The 19,919-nt window shown below is 47.3% G+C and overlaps 1 protein-coding gene across 5 annotated transcripts in view; it reads left to right on the top strand.

Moving 5' to 3' along the window:
- Window positions 1-19,919, top strand: part of st3gal3b (ST3 beta-galactoside alpha-2,3-sialyltransferase 3b) — a 63,273-nt gene that overhangs the window by 32,823 nt on the left and 10,531 nt on the right. For all 5 annotated transcript variants that reach the window (XM_047162776.2, XM_047162773.2, XM_017495608.2 and 2 more), the window contains 4 exons: window positions 7,144-7,238; window positions 10,919-10,982; window positions 12,506-12,601; window positions 12,897-13,083. In XM_047162776.2, coding sequence (XP_047018732.1) covers window positions 7,144-7,238; window positions 10,919-10,982; window positions 12,506-12,601; window positions 12,897-13,083 — 442 coding nt within the window. The remainder of the gene's footprint in view (window positions 1-7,143; window positions 7,239-10,918; window positions 10,983-12,505; window positions 12,602-12,896; window positions 13,084-19,919) is intronic.

The raw sequence follows: 19,919 nt of genomic DNA, 5'->3' as shown, positions 1-19,919 counted from the left end.
AGGACGTATCGTATGAGCGACGCTTCCGAGGGTTTTAGTTCTTGGATAAGTTTCTGAGGACGTCATGGTAGGTCATGTGACCTACCCAAGATCATTGCACGTGCATTGTGCCAGGCCACGCCCCCTACACTAAGCGCTTATAATACATGATAATACTAAGTGCGTGTTGTACGCATATGTCATTTTGACCGTGATGATTATACTTCCGGAAAGCTAATCCCGTCCAAATAGTGTTCTATTTGTTCAGAGCCTTCCTTTTACATCCGGGGATTCTTTCCAACCGGTTTCTCTTTACGTTTCCCGCTCCCTACCGCCGTTCCGTCTCGCCCCACGGAGGACTCTCCCTCCTAAATCCGAGCCGACGAGCGACCTTCACGAAGAGCCGGCGTTTTCCGTCAGCATTTCCTGGCCAACAACACTTCTCTCGTCCACGTTCCGCGCCGAAAGCCGTCTGTCAAGCGGCTACCGTGGAGGCGGGAATGACTCAACATCCTCCGCTTAATCAGATCTGGAGATCGCTCGATGATCTGCGATGATGTCACCCGTCTCCATTTGTTCCCCATCTTTAGATCCATCTTCCACAGGCAGTCATTTTTTTTTTCTTCTTCTTCTTCTTCTTTTTTTTTTTTTTTATCCCCCTCCCATCGCAGCACGAGTCAACAAGCGATTGTTTCGCTCAAGAGGTTCATTTTTCTGTCATCGCTGAGGAATTGTTTAGAGATTAACTCTGTAAGGGTCATGTGACATCATTTCCAAGTCGGTGAAAGAGCTTCCTAACGGTGACACGGCGGCGGATTAGCACGCGGCTCCCTTTCTTTTCCTTTTCCCCTTTTGAGCCATTTGTTCCAGTGGAGTTTTGAGTGGAAAAAATGGGCGGAGTCATTTATTTATTTATTTATTTATCTATTTGTTTGTTTATTCCTCGCTGTAGGAACAGTTCTGCTTTTAATTCATTTACTCTGCTAATGCGTAAGTCTTAGTGCCCGGTACTGATCTGATGTTCTCGTCGGCTAATTTTCTGAAAAATTCATCAGGGTGGGATTTTTCAAAATAACTCCGAATTAAAAAAAAAAAAAAAAGATATAGAAAATCCTCCGTTTTCGATTTATTTAGACGGTAGCGTTTTCTCAGGGTGCTGTCTTGAAAATAAATAAAATGAAATTAAAATAACACATGCAGATCATCTGAGTTTCTAGATTCTGGGTAGATTTATTTTCTTCTTCTCCAGAATATATCGTATGATTTTATTTATTTATTTATTTATTCACTAAAAACCCGTAGCTGTTATTTTAACAGACGATTATCGTCAGCCTGCAGGGGGCGCACTCTTTTTTATTGTCTTTCTGAATGCTGATCGGGTTTTGGCAGAGACCGCGTAGATGCGGAGTGAATTTTTATTAAAGCTTCGATTAAAAATTCATTCTTTTTATTTTGTGATCGTTTGTGAATTCTCAAAAACATGGTTTAATATGGAACTATAACAATAACAATAGAACTAATCGCACCCGGACATTCGGGTTTGTTCTTTTTCGTTCTAAAGTTGTAATTAAATTAAAGTACTTTAAAAAATAAAAAAACAATCAAAAAAGGAAACGTTGTTCAAGAATGGGAAGAATGATCGCACGGAGCGGAGAGAGATTTAATCCTTAATAAGTTGTGAAATAGGAGCTGCGTGAGGGGCAGGTCTGTCTGTCCATCTGTCTCTGTCTGTATCCCTCTGTCTGTCCATCTGTCTCTGTCTGTATCCCTCTGTCTGTCCATCTGTCTCTCTCTGTCGATATATGACTATATGTCTGTCCATCTGTCTCTCTCTGTATCCCTGTGTCTGTCCATCTGTCTCTCTCTGTATCCCTGTGTCTGTCCATCTGTCTCTGTCTGTATCCCTGTGTCTGTCCATCTGTCTCTCTCTGTATCCCTCTGTCTGTCCATCTGTCTCTGTCTGTATCCCTCTGTCTGTCCATCTGTCTCTCTCTGTCGATATATGACTATATGTCTGTCCATCTGTCTCTCTCTGTATCCCTCTGTCTGTCCATCTGTCTCTGTCTGTATCCCTCTGTCTGTCCATCTGTCTCTGTCTGTCGATATATGACTATATGTCTGTCCTTCTGTCTCTCCTGCTGTCTTTCTGTCGGTCAGAATTCTTCTGTCTGTCTGTGAATCTATCTTTCTGTCTGTCTGTGTTTCCCTCTTTCTGTCTATGTGTCTGTCCTTCTGTCTCTCCATGTGTTCGCCTGTATATATGTCTGTCTGCCTCTCTATGCCTGTCTGTCTGTCTTTCTGCATCTGTTTGTTACATCTTGTCTGTCTGTATCTGTATATATATATATATATGCCTCTGTCTGTATCCCTTTATTCGTCTGTCGCCCTGTGTTTCTGTCTGTCTGTCTGTCAGTGCATCTAATTGTCTGTCTGTCTGTCCATTTTTTCTTTTTGTCTCTCTGTGTCCTTCCATCTAATTTTCTGTTTCTGTCTCTATCTTTCTGTCTATCTGTCTGTCTGTCTGTCTGTTTCTGTCTCCGTCTTCATCTGTCTGTCTATCTATCTGTCTGTCTGTCTGTTTCTGTCTCTATCTTTCTGTCTCCTGTCTGTCTGTCTGTCTGTTTCTGTCTCCGTCTTCATCTGCCTGTCTGTCTATCTGTCTCTCTGTCTGTTTCTGTCTGTCTGTCTGTTTCTGTCTCTGTCTTCATCTGTCTGTCTATCTGTCTGTCTGTCTATCTATCTGTCTGTCTGTCTGTTTCTGTCTCTATCTGTCTGTCTGTCTGTTTCTGTCTCTATCTTTCTGTCTATCTGTCTGTCTGTCTGTTTCTGTCTCCGTCTTCATCTGTCTGTCTGTCTATCTATCTGTCTGTCTGTCTGTTTCTGTCTCTATCTTTCTGTCTCCTGTCTGTCTGTCTGTCTGTTTCTGTCTCCGTCTTCATCTACCTGTCTGTCTATCTATCTGTCTGTCTATCTGTCTGTCTGTCTGTTTCTGTCTCTATCTTTCTGTCTATCTGTCTGTCTGTCTGTTTCTGTCTCCATCTTCATCTGTCTGTCTATCTATCTGTCTATCTGTCTGTTTCTGTCTCCGTCTTCATCTGTCTGTCTATCTGTCTGTCTGTCTATCTGTCTGTCTGTCTATCTGCCTGTCTGTCTATCTATCTGTCTGTCTGTCTGTTTCTGTCTCTATCTTTCTGTCTCCTGTCTGTCTGTCTGTCTGTCTGTTTCTGTCTCCGTCTTCATCTGCCTGTCTGTCTATCTGTCTGTGTTTAAAGTTGTGTGCCGTTTAGTATTTGCGTATTCTACTCAAACAGATGTTGCCCCGTAAGGAATGAGTACAAGTATTTGCCCCCTCGATGAGGAATCTAAGCAGCGTAGCGGTTGAGTCGGTCTCCTCGTGTAACCCGAGTTAAAGCTCCGCTTGATTGGATATAAAAAATATATATTCCGTGCAGCTTGTTACCCCCGGAGCTATGCCGTATCCGTTTAGCTGTTCTCTCTCTCTCTCTCTCTCTCTCTCTCTCACTCACACACACACACTCCACTGTGGGATAAGTAAAAGCGAGGGGGGGGGAAGCCCTCGGCCCAGCGTTAGTTAAGTTAAGTTAAATCCTCGGCCTGCTCCTGGAATCCAATTTATTTTCAACACCTCCCCTTCTCTGCTTTCCCAAATTGTTTGCATTGGAGTCTTAAATCAAATGTCTGGGGTGAACTCGAGCGGGCGGTTATAAAAATACAGCTCCGAGTGAGAGATAGGCGTGAGGAAATGAGCACAATGTGCCCAGGCCTCCTGTTCAGGACCCTTTATGACAAGCAGAGCTCTGTGTGTGTGTGTGTGTGTGTGTGTGTGTGTGTGTGTGTGTGTGTGTGTGTGTGTGTGTGTGTGTGAGGACCCACCGCTCTCAGACCCCCGTTATTTATAATCTGGGTTTGCCCGAGTCCCAAAAGCCACACAGTAATTAATCACAGTTTGTTTTGGCAAGGTCTCAGAGCGTCTGTGTGTGTCGGGTGATACGAGGCGAGCGCCCGGCGTGACCGCTCCGCGTTCTTTCCTCCTACGCTCTGGCACGTTTTCTGGCCCTAAAACAATTAGCACAATCGGAAAAGTCGCACTGTTTGTATCTCTCCGCGTTAACCACACTCGCGCTTCACTTCCTGCCGTGACACTTCCCCTTCACCGGCACTTCCTGAAGCGCGTTATCCCGCTTACACCACCACGGTTGCGCCTTTCATTTATTCCAATACGTTTGTAGTGACATTTCAGTGCTGCGGATTATTTCCGTCCCCGCTTAACGTAAACGGCCGCTTCACCGCCGTCCCGTCTTATTTCTCTTCCCTGACGTTAATGAGACCGAAGAAATACGGCTCGTCGCCAGGGCTGGGCGATATGACGACGATATCGTATCGCGATCCACGACGCGCGTCAGGATGTATAATTTAGCTAAAATAAACAAGACGACAACAACAACAAAAGAAAAACCGTTAAACCGAGTCTGACGACACTTTTCTTTAACGCCTGTAAAGACGAGGAAGATTTTGAATCGCCTTCAGACGATTACGTCAAATCGGCGTCGTCCGTTCGGTAGCATCTAGTCTGTAGATATTAAAAACGTAACAAATTCATCGCCGCGCCAACGATGTCTCAGGAAAGTGTATCGCGTAGTCTTTCACCGCGATACCGGTGTCGTATCGATTATATCGCCCGGCCCCGCTTGTCCCCGTGAACGAGCGGTCACCATAGCGACGATGACGTATAGCAAACGAGCGCGCTCATATGAAAACCTTGCGATTTATTAGAAGCCTGTTAGAGGAAGTCGAATGACGGATCGGAGTCGACCGGCGCCGTGGTGTAAACATCTGTTCGATCTCACCGCGAACGTGTTTGTAATCAACTCGTTACCGTCGGAATGTTTCTGGGTCGTTCTGCTCTGGTCATATTTAAAATAAATAAATAAATAAAAAAACGATAAAAGGCTGGCGAGCGTTAAAGCGAACGAACCGGACGGGAAGGACTCGATCCGGGAGGGTCGTGAAAACAGACCTCCGTTGTGTGAGCACGTTTTACAGAAGCTGCGTGTAGAGCAAGCGCATGGAATACGTCTTTAGGGGAAGGAGGAAGAAAACAAAAACAACCCGTGTTAGGATCTAGTCAGAAATATTTCTCCTGGAACGGAGAGAAGAGGTGACGCGTAGGCCGTCAGACCGGTCTGTTTGTAGGAGCTGTTCATCTCCTGAAAGTTTCCGGACTAAAAATAAATAAATAAATATTGTTTCTTTTTTGTTTGTTTGTTTGTTTGTTTGTTTTTTTTACCTTCGACTCGATGTCCGATTTTCTGTGCCGTAGAAGTTTGCGAAACTTGTGGAAGTCGAAAGTTGAAATGAAATACAGCTCGACTTCAGCGTGGAGTCGCCGGATCTCCGGGCATCGCGTTCGGTAATCGAGCAGATTTTTATTTGGGTTTGAACGCTTCTCCGAAACAGATCGTTTTTAGCACGTCGGCGCGACGTTTTCCCGAGCGCCTTCCACAATGTTTACGTTTCGCAGGAAGATTCGTAGTCCGTGTACGTTCTCCGGCTAGGAACCGTGGGACAGGTTGACCTTTTTAACCTTTCAGTAGAAAGAAAGAAAGAAAGAAAGGAAAAGCTAAATCGAGGACTTGTGAGCGTTCTTTGATTCGTTCTTCTGGTGGAAAAATCCAGCCATAATCTCGTTCCGTTTGTTTTTGTTTTTGTTTTGTTTTAAGACGAAACTCTTTAAGTCGAACTCCGTCAGAAAACCGTTCAAAACGCGACTGCTTTATTTATTTATTTATTTATCTTAAAAACCCGCTCGCGTTCCCCTTCAAACCGAACCCCGCTTTCACACGCCGAATAAACAGGACGGCGTCTCGTGATTTAAGGGCCCGGGTCTAAACCCAGAGCAGGAATACGGGAAAAAATCTGAGAGAAATGAGGTTATGTGACTGGAAAGAAAAGCAGGAAACGAATGCAAACTGGAAACCCGGTTTGGAAGCTGGACCGGATCCAACGATCACACTGCGCTGTGTGCCCTGGGCGTGATTGACTCAAACACTTCCTTAAAATTTCCTATTTGCGTTGCTTTAAAAGTTCTGGAAACCCTGACGTGCCAGGGATGAAGGATCGGAGAGGGGACGGGGGTCAGAGGTCGGCGCATCCGTTTTGCCGGCGGGTTTCCAGGAGCAGAGGGAAGAGTGAGCGCGAGTGATCGATTCGTACCGCTTCAACCTCACCGTCTTTACGCCCCGACCAGAGGGTCACGGCAGAGGCGAGCCAGGAGCGTTAACCTCTCACAGAAAAACGCTCTGGTAAAGACTCGGTAGGCTCCGAGCGTCCGGCCCGGGAAGCGGCGTTTATTACGGATAACGTTCGCGACACGACGCGGGCAAAGCTCCGCCTGAGCCGACACGGAGGTCTAAGAGTTACCGGAATCGTTCACGTTTATCCCGTAGGACAAAAGACGACGACAAATAATACACAGAGCGGTTTAATTTATTCCTGTTAAGGTGTATTCACACTCGAGTTCGCAAACCACGAAAGGATCCTGGACTTATTTTCTGGGGGGCGGGGCTTATAATCTCAGATTTGCGTTGACTGACTAGTACCTACGTGAATTGTTCAGCTAAACCGGCGGTCACGACAAACACGCGTATAATTCACTCGGCGGAAACGAGAGCCGGTTCGCCGACGGGGAAAGGACGCCGGACGTGACAGTTTCATTTCCTGCGAACTTGGAAACTTGAATTTGTGGGCCAATAGAAAACAATCGGGCGGGGCTGCGCTCTCTGAATGTTCTGTTCGTACCGGGCGGAGTCGATGCGGATGCAGGGCGAGGTACCGTTAGACGGGAGAACCCGTGTCGAGGAACGCGACTGCGTGCGAACGGATCCCACCCGATGGGCTGGTATTAAATTTGCACGAGGCAGTTTTACTCTGTCTAAATCCCGTGCGTTTTGTAATTGCGTAATAAGTTAGTCCGTCAGTCGTCTGAGGATGCGGCACGGCGTTCTCGCAGACCCGCAGAAGGTTCACTGTCGCGTCCTGCTCCGCTTCGTGCTGCTGATTCGACGATTTCCTGCAAGTGAAAGTGCGAAATGAGTCGTCGGGTCAAACGCCTGCATTCTGACGTCTTGTTTTCCCTCCTTACAGGTTTGTTAAGCCGGCCCCTATGTTCCTTGACCGGAACTTTAAACGCTTAGCGAAAGTCAACAACTATTTACCTCCATTTGGATTGAAAACACAAGGTATGCACCATTATCATTAGTTTTATTTATTTATTTGTCAAATTGTATGTGGGATATGTGAGCTGTGTGAATGAACGAACGAATGAATTAGCTTAAAGAGCACATATTATGGATTTAAAACACGCCTGATTTTGTTTTAAAGCTCTCGTACGAGAGGTTTTCACGCATCCGAGGTCAATAAACACTTTACCGTGCTCATCATTTAAACTGCAGCGTTACCTTTTCTCCCCCAGTGTCACAAACGACTCGTTCAATGATCCGTTCTAAACGATTCGTTCTGAACTCCTCCTTTCAGAGAGCATACTCCGCTCTGATTGGTCAGACGTCCCAGTCTGTCGTGATCGGTCTACCGCTGTCAGCGAGCAGAGATGAAGACCAGAGGCGGGGCTTTTTGTTACAAACCTACGTAGGTTAGTACAGGAAGTAAAGTCTGGAATCACTAACGACTCGACTCGGCCGTTCAGAATCGATTCCTTCTTTCGGGAGTCGATAACTCCGTCTGTCGTGCGCTTTGATTTTTGAAACTTTGCAGATTTTTTTACATTCACAAACAGCTACGCGAATGACACGCTACGTGAAATGTCGCCGAGCCGAACCGAGTAGTCGAGGATTTAAAAACAGGACGAAAGGATGACGATGTCGAAAGGGATCACGAGGAATCAAGACCGGTGTTACCATTTAGCGAGCATGGCGTCACGCTACCTGGTGCGCACAAGCTCGGTTGTATTTTTAGCTGAATTTATTTAGTTATTTGTTTGTTTGTTTTTAAACAGTGTTTATTTTTTCAAAGTAGCTGCTTGAAGAGCTCCATATGTGAGGTTAGGTAACGCAGACCGTCATCTTTCCATCATCAAAGCACAAGAATGTTCCTCCTGAAGAATGGTGCTATTGTGGCGGTGTCTTTCTGCCGACACGGGTTGAGGTAATGGCGTATAAATCCACAGACTCGCCGCGATTGTTAGCGTGAATGACCTTTTTTTTTTTTTTTTTTTTTTTTTTATCGTCATACGCAGCTGCTTGTAAATCTCCGATTAAGATCCGATCCGGAAAGATAGCTTAGATCCGAGTCACATTTTTCCAGCGCGGGAAGACGACCCGAGCTGAATGTGAGCATTGTGCGGCGTCGAGGCCCGCCACGTCCGCACACACACCGAGGCTTTGTGAAGACAGCAGAGCTGTGTTTACGTTAGCGCGGGTTTCTCTTTTCTCCACGCATCGCGGGAGACACGTACCTCCCCTTCGAGCTTTATTCACCCGGAGACGCGATACGTGTGGGTCGTGAATAGCGGAGCACAAAGCGCTCGGGTATTGAGAGGAGAGATAAAAATAGATACTGTCTTCCCTGCCAGGTTTAGCGTAAACGGTTCCTTTTATCCTCCCACGCCTGCTGGGGTTTCTGCTCCCGAGTGAAAACATATCCTCAGGTAACCGAAGTCAGGTGGAAGGGGAAGAGAAAGCGTTCGGAATCCGTACCGCCGGCCCGAAGCTCGAGTCTGTCCGAAACACCACGGGGATATCATGCCACGGCGCTCGAGGAGGTTCTCACAATCGATCATGTGTACCGTGGAAAAAAAATGAAGGGGGGAAAAAGTCACTGGTGCAAATAAATAAATAAATAAATAAATAAATAAATCGCCTGAGATTAAGTGACACCTTTATATAAAACATCATGAAGATCAACTAACAATTTTCATTTGAAAGATCTAAAAAGTACACTCCAAGCCCGCATACCTTAAAGATGTCGCCGGTCTGTCTCGTTATCCTTTATCGTGACCTTTTATCGGTTTAAAGTCGTCCACGGAACAAGTCGCTTCCCGTTCGCTCTTACGCTGTAGCGGCGATAAACACTCGTTCTGCAGAAGCATCAGCTCCTCTGACTGCTACGAAGCGCTGACACTGGAGACTCCTTCCCTAAAGCTTCCTCGTTAAGCGCGTCTCGATGACGTACCGGAACGGGCGCGGTAACGTGGGTCTTTCACGTGAGCGTTTTCCGTGCCCGAAGGATGAGTCACGATGTTCTGGAGGTTGTTTGCTTGTGCGCTGAATAGACACGCACGCGTTCCGATGACTCATTCTGCAACCGGCTCAAACGCTTTCACAGCACGATGATTCAAACGTCGGATACTCTGTCGAAGTGGAGTGGGGGGAGGGGGCCGGGGGGTGGGGGTGGGGATTTCCCTTCGCGCCCATTTCCCACAATCTGAAAGTGTTTTTCGAGTGAAACCCGGGCTTCTCCTCAATCGCCCACGGCCGGATTTTCCCCTCGCCATCTCTGTATATACTGACGGTGAGGGGTTCGTCTGTTCAGACGGCCCGCCGAGATGCTTGGATGAAGTGTTTATCCCGTTATGTGAAAACGATTAGTGACCGTCGCTCTTCGCATGTTTTTGGGGGTTTTTTCGGTAAAGAACCTGCAGTGGTGCGTTGTTTTTTTTTTGTTTTGTTTTGTTTGTTTTTTTTTTTGCGCCCCTCCCTGACGTCGGTGTGGTCCGCACGCTGTTTACGCTTCGGCCTCGGCGATGCTTGATCGCAGCTGTCGACAGTTCATCCAAACGCTGACCCGCCGGTGTTGCCTTCGACTCCTTCGAATCATTCATCCCGTGGTCGGGGTGGTGTTTCCGTACGGCGGGAATTCCCACGGGCGAGAACCGAAAGCACGGCGTCTTAATCGACGTTTTTTAATTCTACGTATCCGGCTCATTCCATCCATCCGAACGAATTTAGCGTAGGCGAGGCTGAAGCACGTGACCCGCAGTCGGTGCTCTATTAAACAATAACGTACTAACTCGTGTAATACCAAACCAGACGTTGTACACGAGGACGCCGTTACGAGAGGCGTTAACGGGAGACTCCAGACGTGCTTTACTCTGGATTTTTACGCCGTGTAAGGTTCCTCACACGTTCAGGGACCGGGGGGGGAGTGTAACGTGTCGTGACGCTCAGTCACGTGGCGGACGTTCAACGTAAACGGATTTTAAAAATTTTTTTAAAAAACGTGTGAATTTTTCTACACGGAGTCTCCGGCGTCGGCGCTTTCGTAGCAGTTTCGGAGGGCAAGTTTTCCCGACGTCTTCATGTCGGACACGTTCACGTATATACGCATGTCCTCAGCGTTCAGTGCGAGACTGCAGTACCGTCTGAAACGTACATTACGGCAGAATTCATCGCCGTATTGACATCATTTTTTTCGTTTTTGGTGAATAATCTGCGAATAATCATCACGCCACCTTTCGTTTCCGTTACCGGGACGTTCGCCTCGCATCTTTCCAGAGACGCGTCGGAAGACGAGGCACGCCGCCGTCTCGCGGGAAACTTTCCACATGGGCATCAGAAGAATGCTCACTATGGCCAAACATCTCGTTAAATTTAGCTCGTGAGCTGACACACTCGGCGCGTCTGAGAGCATTAAATTGCAGACTTTGTCACAGGAATGGGCTTTGTTTAAAAACGGCATTCCTCTTTTACAGGCTGTTTTTTCCATCAGCTAGTTTCCGCTTGCTAATAAAGCTTCCAGTGGCACGCGCGCTGGCTCCCGCTTTGGCTCGACACCGCGTTCGTCTCTCTCCGTCTCCATCAGGGCGTCTCCGAGCGCTGCATGTTTGACATTAGAAAACTATGCAGTCGGTTTGCTCTGACGCTCCAATGCATTCACGCGATTGTTCTTCTGTTTATTTTCGCAGAGCGAATCATAGACGCGATATTAACGGCTACGAAGACGTATGGACTGAATCCAGAACTCGACCGGTAAGTGCGAGAGGCGAGGTCTCGAAGAACACGCAGAAATCTAATCTAATCTGTTGGGAATAAACAATAAGGGCGTCTTTTTTTTTTTTTTCCATACAGGGGCAAGCGTAGGTTAGTGGTGTAGCCATGGCTGTTGCTAATTTGGTTAGGGGAGGGTTCTACGGGCGATTCTATCTACGATTTTGGTATGATTTTGGTATTTAAATGGCCTCTTTGCACAAGAGATGGCGCAGACAAAAACGGGATACCGGAAGAGGAAGGAAAAGCATGACAAAGAGATGAGAGGAAGACGGCTTCGCACAGTTTTTCAGAAAATAAGGCGATTTACGTTCCCTGTTCTGTGCTGTCACTCTGACGCTAGCCCGTATGAAGCTGTTATCATTCACATCGAATAGAAACTCTTTCGATTTCTCATCCCGATGTTAATCCTTGGATGTCGGAACACCATATTTCCCGGAATGTATGTTTATTCCACACAATCGAGCGATAGTAACCAAGCATCGAGCTTCACAAGGGACGGAAAAGCACCGAGCGACAGTAAAACTAGTCCGGTGTGTGTGTGTGTGTGTGTGTGTGTGTGTGTGTGTGTGTGTGTGTGTTTGAGCTTTCCGAAGCCTTGCAGCAGCTTTCTGTGAGGAATCGATCGAAATGTAATGTTATCGTATAAATCAGCTTTAATTGTCCCGAGCGAGCTGTAATGATGTCCGATTCGTGAGTGAGTCGTTCATTGAGTCGGTTCGCTTCAGTGAATCGGAGAATCCCGTCCATAAAACCAGTCTGATTGATTCATTCACGAATCGAACCGATTTGATTCTCGAGATTGATTCACCGATTCAATGATCCTGTTTTAGCTAATTTCCACATTTCACAGTTCTGGAGCTGCTGGTGTGTGAAACTTATTGTTCACTCGAATAATAATTATAATAATAATAATAATAATAATAATAGTAAAGTTCATTGTCCTTGGGAATAAGAAATTACAAGACGACAGCTTATAAACACATCCAGACAGAGTTTCTGTGTATGAGAGAGAGAGAGAGAGAGAGAGAGAGAGAGTATATATATGAGTGTGTGTATGTGTGTATATATATATAGATATTTGGCAAAAAGAAAAGATAATTGGGGGGTGGGGGTTTGGGCCCGAAGTACAAATTAGCCAGGGGGCCCAGAAACCCTAGCGGTGCCCCTGCGGATGCTGCAGTAGATAAATAATAACAAATATAGAATAACAACAACAACAAAATAACAAACAAAATAACTAAACATTTGTTGTATTTTCCATCGGCCAGTTAGTTATTTATATTAATGCTGAAATATCCAATCTGTGAAACCTCTGATCCGATCACGAATTCATTCTAACTCCGCCCCTTTTTACAGTCGTAAAGCTATACTAACTAAGAAGGTCATTTGCCACGTCGATCGGCGCCGGCGCCATCCTCTCACACCTGAATAAAGGTGTTTAAACGCACCGTCGAACGTTACAGGGTTATATGATCGGGGTTTTTCTCTCTCCCTCTCTGTAGATTGAGCTGTAAACGATGTATAATAGTGGGTAATGGTGGAATCCTGGCCAATAAGTCTCTGGGCTTGCGTATCGATGAATACGACATTGTGGTGAGGTGAGTAAACGTTTTTCTAGGTTGTGCTGTGTGTAAATAGTGTGTATGTGTGCGTGGTGTAATTATTCACAAAAAAGGATTCTTACTATGTGAACGAGGTCCAGATTGTAATGGAAAAGGTCTGGCCGGTGGTGATTTTTTTTTCACTGAATTCGTTCCGTTGTCCTCCGATATCCGATCCACCATTTATTAATTTGTTTTTTCCCGGTTTCGGATCGGTCTCCGTCTCTTCTTCTATATAACGGGCGCAGGTTTTTCAAATGTCCCGCGTTCCCAAATATCCCTTTCTTTTCAGGTTAAACGAGGCCCCGGTGAGCGGGTACACACGAGACGTCGGTTCCAAAACCACCATGAGAATAACGTACCCCGAGGGAGCCTTCCAGACTCCGGAACGCTACGAGAAAGATTCCCTGTTCGTCTTCTCCGCCTTCAAACCTCTCGACTTTAAATGGCTGAGGCACATGATCTTCCGAGAGAAATTGGTGAGGACGAGTTACATCGTGCTACTTGACCTGTACCGAGGTAACGTGTCGGGTTTCGTTACCGTACCTCACTTTCCACCGGGAAGCGTCGTCATATTCCTCATTTTAAACGATAATAACCAAAAAAGGCTTCATCAGATGAAGCCGCACTTTATTCCTGCAATAATTCTCAGAACACTTCAGATTCGCCATTCTCCGGCTCCTAAAGTCATGATGCATGAAATGGTTCCACTTATTATCTCCACGTTTTCAAATGAAGCTTATTTCACATACACTGTCGATACTTGCTTATACGTGTCTCTCCCAAGCCCCCCCCCCCCCTCTCTCTCCGTGGGCTACTTAGCTTTTCCCAGTGATCTTTAGCGCGCACGTGAATTTAGAGTGTTCATTAGACTTATCTTCCGAAAGGAAAAATTCGAAAAGCCTCGTATTGGGATATTGGTGCCGGGAGAATTTAAATAAGAAGTGCAGTGCCGAGGAAACGATGTTCGTTTTGTCTCGTTTTTGACGAGCGGGATGATTGACACGTGGTGTATTCGCCTCTTAATCAGGAAGGGTCGGGCTGGCTGGACGAGTTTCCTCTTATCTTGCCAGGGGAGGGGACGGCGATTTTAATGGCTCTGCTCTCATCCTACGTCTTGTCTTATCACACATAGAGCACGCACACGCACTTCGTTTTTCCTCTTTAGTTCGCGACCGTGAGGGGTGGGGGGGGTGGTTTTTTTTTCCCCCCTGCCATTGGCTGTCATATTAATAAAGCTCTGCCAGGTCACGGTATCGAGGTGAGGCTTTTTAAAAAACATTTTATCCACCTCCGAGTCCCACCTTATTCTGTAAACTTCCTCTGTAGACGTGTCTCGAGGGTTTTTTTGGGGGGTTTTTTTTCTTCTTGTTTTTGTTGTTTTTTTTTGTTGTTTTTTTTGTTTTTTTTTCCTTCTCTCCCCGGCCAAACGAGTGTCTGGAAGCGGTGCACTCGAGGAGCTCTGAGCCTACACAGCTGCGTGACTTTAAGGGAGCGACAGGGCGAAGGAATTTTAACAGGGTTGACATTTGTCAGAGCGCACGGGGCTCGGCCGAGGAGGCGAAGTGGCGGGCCGTGTGATCACTCCTCCTCCGCGCCTTTGAAAAATTCCGATCGTTAAGGTACAGACGGAGATAACGGATCTGCCCTGCGGCGTTTTAATAGATCGCGCCTTGATCTTATAGCCAAATCAGGGTCCCTGAAAGTTGCTAATTACAGCCGTTTTAGCGACAGTTTGCACCGGTGGCTGTAGGGGGAGGGGCGGGCGGGTGGGCGGGGGGGGGGGATCGGGGGGGGTCGGGTCTTAGACGACAACGACCTGCACGCCCAATACCCACACTCCAACCACGTTCTTTCTTTTTTTTTTTTAAACCCCCCCCCCATGGCTCCCGTGACATGTTGAAGTTGTCTAAACAATAACGTCGTTTTTGTTTTGGTTTTTTCGGGACACGCCCGTGTATGTACAGGGGAAACCGTTTGTTTGGGTTTCAGTCTATAGATCGCGAGGGCTTCATGCGCTTTCATGATCATTCCCGCATTTGTAAATTTCTCTTGGGAAATGGGAGCGCACAGCTGTAAAAGATGTTTAGAGACGGCTAGTCTACGACGTGACCTGGCGTGTGTGTGTGTGTGTGTATTAGTGCTTGTGTGTGTGTGTGTAAGAGTATCATGTTTAAAGTGGCTCCCTTAACTATCCGTCACTTGACAAATGAGGGCCATCGCGTTCGTGCGTTCGTAACGACAGACGCTTCTGGGCGCTGTGGCTTTTTCTTCATGAAGTATTACGAGCTTGGAGAACATCAGGTTTTCTTTCTTTCTTTCTCTTTTCTCCTCCTTCTTTCCTCTTCTTTCCTTGTGTATTAACGGAGCGGTATCCGAGCGCTTGGTCTAACGAGAATCGTTCGTCTGCTCCGTATCCCTTCGTGCCGATAAAACCTTTCCGTCATACCAAATAAATAATAGCGCCCGGGTTTAATCGTACATAATCTCCTCGAACGCTCCGTAACCTTGGAGACGGTAAGTAATTTGTCTCAGGCTTTAGAGACGCAATAACACAGACCAGTCTTGCGTAAACCTTCTTGGAAACCCGGTCCGCGCTACTGAGAACCCTGCGTCGAGCGGTCGCGGATGCAGCGCTTCTCGCCGGATCGGGCGGGACGTCACGACGAGAACGGTCACGTCCACCCTGCGGCGCCGTTTTCGGCTCGCCCGCGCGACGGGGCGGGAAAACCGCAAGAACACGATAGTACGTGTGACTGCGTGGGCAGTCACCTTTAGAAACGCTTGCCTTTAGAGTCGGATCTGATCTCCGCTCTCTCTCCCACACTTAGCCCGGTGTTATTTTGAACAGTGGCTGGTGGGAGCTTTTGATGTGATTTTCGTTTCAGCGCTGCTTTGTGTAGCGGCGATCCTCGACAGGTGGAAAGAATGCGAGCCTTTTCATCGCCCCTGCGGTTAAAAGGAAAGCGCCGTGGAAGGCGTAGGAAAGGTATGCTTGCGCAACGCCCGGAGACTCACCTGACCCGACCGGAAAGCTATTCTCCAAACCAGATGATCCAGGAACCGTGTTCAGGACCCGGATCGTCATAAGTGGATTTTAATGTCTTCTCATCCACGTTCGTAATTACAATAGAACCAAACACCGTGCCTCAGGGCTTGCGTCTCGCTCTGTAACGTCTCCAGACACCGAGTCTGTTTCTTCATAACCAGCTACAGAGGCGCCGGCGTCTCTGGATTAATCGAAGCACGTGCGATGTTTTGACCCCCTTCTCAACGGCGAGACGGGAGACGCCTGAAAACCACACTTTCACTGCTTTCACCCGGCGGAGAAGCCGAGTCACCGAAGGGGAAAGGGTGCGGGATGCGAAATCGGCATCCGCTCGTCGTGGCGCTCACTCGCGCTCCGTACAGGTGAAATTTCGAGACCCTCGGCCGTGCGAGTCGGTCAGAAACGGAGAAGGGGCTGCTTGTTATTACTTAAAAATTGCGTCCGTACAGCGACGTCCTACATCTGCAAACGACCATCAGGACTCGATAAGTCCCGTTCACGTGAACGCTCCGCAAATCTTGTGTCTCGCTTTTCTGTATAGCTCACGCTCAGGCAGTTGGAACTCATCATCTAAGTGCCGTGTTTTCGACATGTGCAGGAAAGGGTTGTCTTTTTTTTTTTTTTGTTCTTTTTTCCCCCCCGAGGACGTGAACCGTTCGACCTCTGAACTCTGGACCACGGCGTATTCTTTGATATTCGACCGATTCTTTGATATTTCGCTGAAACGGTGGACATGAGTTCATATTTAAAATCTTGGAATGGAAGACGCGCGTGACCGCGATCATCGGTCCGTTCAGCGCTGCACTACTGGAACGTATCTTTCTGTGTTACTAACCTAAACTGTCTGTTACAGGCCACACAGGCTTTCCTAATAAAAAATTCATTACGAGAAAGAAAACTGGACTTCTGATTGCACTCTTGCAGATGGCGAGAGCAGGGAAGACTTTGAGGTTCGGGTCAGCAATCATGGCATTTCCAAAGAGTTTTTTTTTTTTTTTTTTTTTTAATTCAGTCACCCCCTCCCACCCCACCCCCGTCACCCCTCCTTTGCGTTTCTTGCGTTTTCTTTCATGTTTTCTAAATCAGTACCACCCAGAATGAGCATAGATCTGTTTTTGGGTTCTTCTTACAAGCCTGAAACACTTGCCTTTCTGGCAGCCTATTGTTGTCATTAGAAATTGATTAAACCCGCTGTGATTACAGTAAACCGAAGATTAAAAAAAAAACAAAAAAAAAAAAGGGTCCATGGCTCTTAAGGAATGTGCAGGTCCTTCAGAATAACCTTCACTCCTCTTCTTCACCCGCCCTCCGTGCCATTTATCTTGATCCTTTTTTTTTCCTGTTTTTGTTCTTTCCCTTTTAATGAAAAATTCTTTCAGCCATCGATGCTTAGCCTAGTTGTTGAAAGCTTGCATGCAATACCGTAGTATAAGAAATATCAGACTATTAATATAGATGAATCCAAGGCGTGTAGCCCATTTTTGTTGTTTGTCGTCGCCGTCGTCGTCGCCGAGAGACTGACGTCACCTGACTTGGATGTCCTTTGGTTCTTCGTAGTTTTCCTGAGTTTTATTATTCCAATCGGAGTATATCCTGACCTCTCGTGTCCGTTCACCTGAAACGGAAACCTTTCACCTCCTCGCGACGAGAGTCCGGCTCGGATACCCGCGACACCGCGTGCCTCGGAGGTTCGTTCTACGAGCTAAACGTCGCCGAGCGTCCTCGCCGTTCCGCGTCGTTCCGCGTCGTCGTCCCGAGGAAGCGCAGAGGCGGGAGTTTCCCACCAAGAGTTTCCCAGCAGGAGAATCGTCGAAAATACCGGACGCGACCCTCCGCGGACGTGAAGCACGACGCCATGACGAGACGTGTTCTGTTACGTTGTGTATGGATTTATATCGAAGTCGCTTGGCAAAACGTACGCTATGAGCATTAAAAGCATGGCGACTCGGGCAGCGAGAGCGCATCTGTCCGACGGCGGGCCCGAGCCTCTTCTGTGCAGATTCGCAAAGCAGTCCGGTCAGCTAGAGTGTCTACCATAAAAAGCTGTTCATTTCACTTGTAACAGCGTACCTCCCAGGTTTATTGACCCTCTAACTGTAACTCTAAAGATAAACAGGAAGCCAACACAAACGGTGCTGTGCTTGTGCTCAGCCTGCGTCTACTAGAGAGGGTTTTTCCACTCTGCACTCAAGCATCTTCCTTTCTGCCTGCATTTGCAGGATCTCACTGCTCTGCAGGCGTCTTGATTTACATTCTTGTAGAAATGAAGTAGTACGCAGTCAGAGACTTCTGTTAAAATACATGGGGGAAAGTTAGTCCCCAGAAAGAACATCCCGGGGGTACGCTATAACCCAAGCAAGGACCTCCTCTAATAACCCCCAGCATCCCAGAATAAACGCTGGGTTTCCTCCCGGGTGATGCCCTCCCAGGTCTGTTATATAGCTTCAGTTTTTATCTTTATTTTCTTCAAAAGCTTTATTCTTTATTCAGGATTCAGGACAGGTCCCAAACTCGGCCCATCAAGGCCTTTCGCAGCGGTTCGGGTCGGAGGAACCCCGAAGAACCGAGAAGAAAACCCGTGCGGACGTGTGAAACCACACAGAGAGTAATCCGAGCTCCGGGTCGAAGCAGCTCCACCGTAGCTGTGAGACCTGCTACACCGCCATGCTACCAAGGCTCCGCTAGTGAGATCAAACGGTTTAGAAGACGATCGAGGGTACGATATTTCCGTCCCTTTGGTACGAGTTTCATCCCAGAATTCCGCAGGCGTCAGACCGGCCCTTGTGTTTCGGTAGTCCGCGTCTACCTCGGAAAGACCCCCTCGGTAGACCCTCTACACGTCGGCCGTGTTCTGAATCGACCAGTTCTTCTTTCATGAGCTGATACAACAACATGCATCTGGTCCAGAAACCAAGCAGACGTTTGTCCAAGTCTATTTTGTTCACGGACTCTGAAAGGGGGTGGAGGAGGGGGGTGAGGGGGGGGGTTCTGTTTATAAAAAAGGGCCATGATACCCTTGTTTTTTAACCTGCTAGTCATTTTTTAATCCCAATGCAAATTTAATAAAAACAGAAATCTGATTACTTTCCAATGACTTGCAGACTGCTGAGCGTGTTTCCAAATCGGGGCCTGTTGTTTAGCGTTCTGTCGCTAGCGCACGTCTCAACATCCTTTGCACAGCCGTTACTGAACGACGTCTTTTGGTTTTTCCACCCGGACCGATCTCCCTGCACTCTATCCTCCTAGCGTCTCCGTCGAGCGTTCAGTAATAAAGTACAAGTGTTCAGTTTACGACACGCCACCGTGTTGCCAACCCCATCCCCAAGGCTCCACCAATGAGATTAAATCCTTTACCATCTCTTTGGTGTGGGTTTCATCCCAGAAATCTGCAGGCATCAAACTGACCTTCTGCGTTCCCGAAACAGATCTGGTCCGTGATACCGTCGTGGTTTTTTTTTTTTTTTTTTTGTTTTTAACATGCTAGTCGTTTTTAATCCAACGCGAATTCAATAACAACAGAGACTTGATTACTTTCAGACTGCTGAGCGGGTTTCCAAAAAAACCGGGGCCTGTTGTTTAGCGCTCTGTCGCTAGCTCACTTATCTCAGTGTTCTTCGTACAGCCGTTACTATACGACGTCTTTTTTTTTTTTTTTTTTTTTTAATTTTTTTTTTTAGTTTTTCCGTCCGGATTGATCTCCGCGCCCGCTATCTCTCTAGATCTTTCTAGTATCTACTTCGAGTGTTGAGTAATAAAGTTCAAGTGTTCGGTTTAAGTGTTTCGTAGCAGAGCGGAGTCTCTGTTTAAGACCTCTCGTCAGCGCTCACACTTTGACTTGAAGCGCAGGTTACTCGCTCTGTGTACGGAACGTAAACATAGTACATGGGAGTTATAGAAAGGAATGTTTTTGGGGTCGATTCCAGAAGAATCCTGCTGTAACCCTGTTGTAAAATGGCCAGAAATGAGAGTGAATGCCTCGAGTCTTGCACCTTGGGTTTGCGTGCATTGTGTGCATTAGCGTTAGAATTATTGTAAACGATGGAATCTTTCCCCGGCGACTCGTTCTCAGCGAGAGGAAGGTCGGCGACGAGGCCTGCGACGTTTTTACGGGGCGATTTAACACTCGGCGGCCGTGCTGGCGGCTTGTTAAGGGCCGCACGTGGAGACGGCGGGCCCTCTCTCGCCCGCTGCTTTATCGGACGGATCGGTCACAGCGGCGCTCTCGTTCTGACGAGACGTCTGAGTCGGCCGTCGGCGAACCCTGCA

The sequence above is a fragment of the Ictalurus punctatus genome, chromosome 20, assembly GCF_001660625.3.
Source record: "Ictalurus punctatus breed USDA103 chromosome 20, Coco_2.0, whole genome shotgun sequence".
In the NCBI taxonomy this organism is placed as follows: domain Eukaryota; kingdom Metazoa; phylum Chordata; class Actinopteri; order Siluriformes; family Ictaluridae; genus Ictalurus; species Ictalurus punctatus.
The sequence above is the reverse complement of the archived record's forward strand: the minus strand, read 5'-3'. Positions and strand labels throughout refer to the sequence as shown.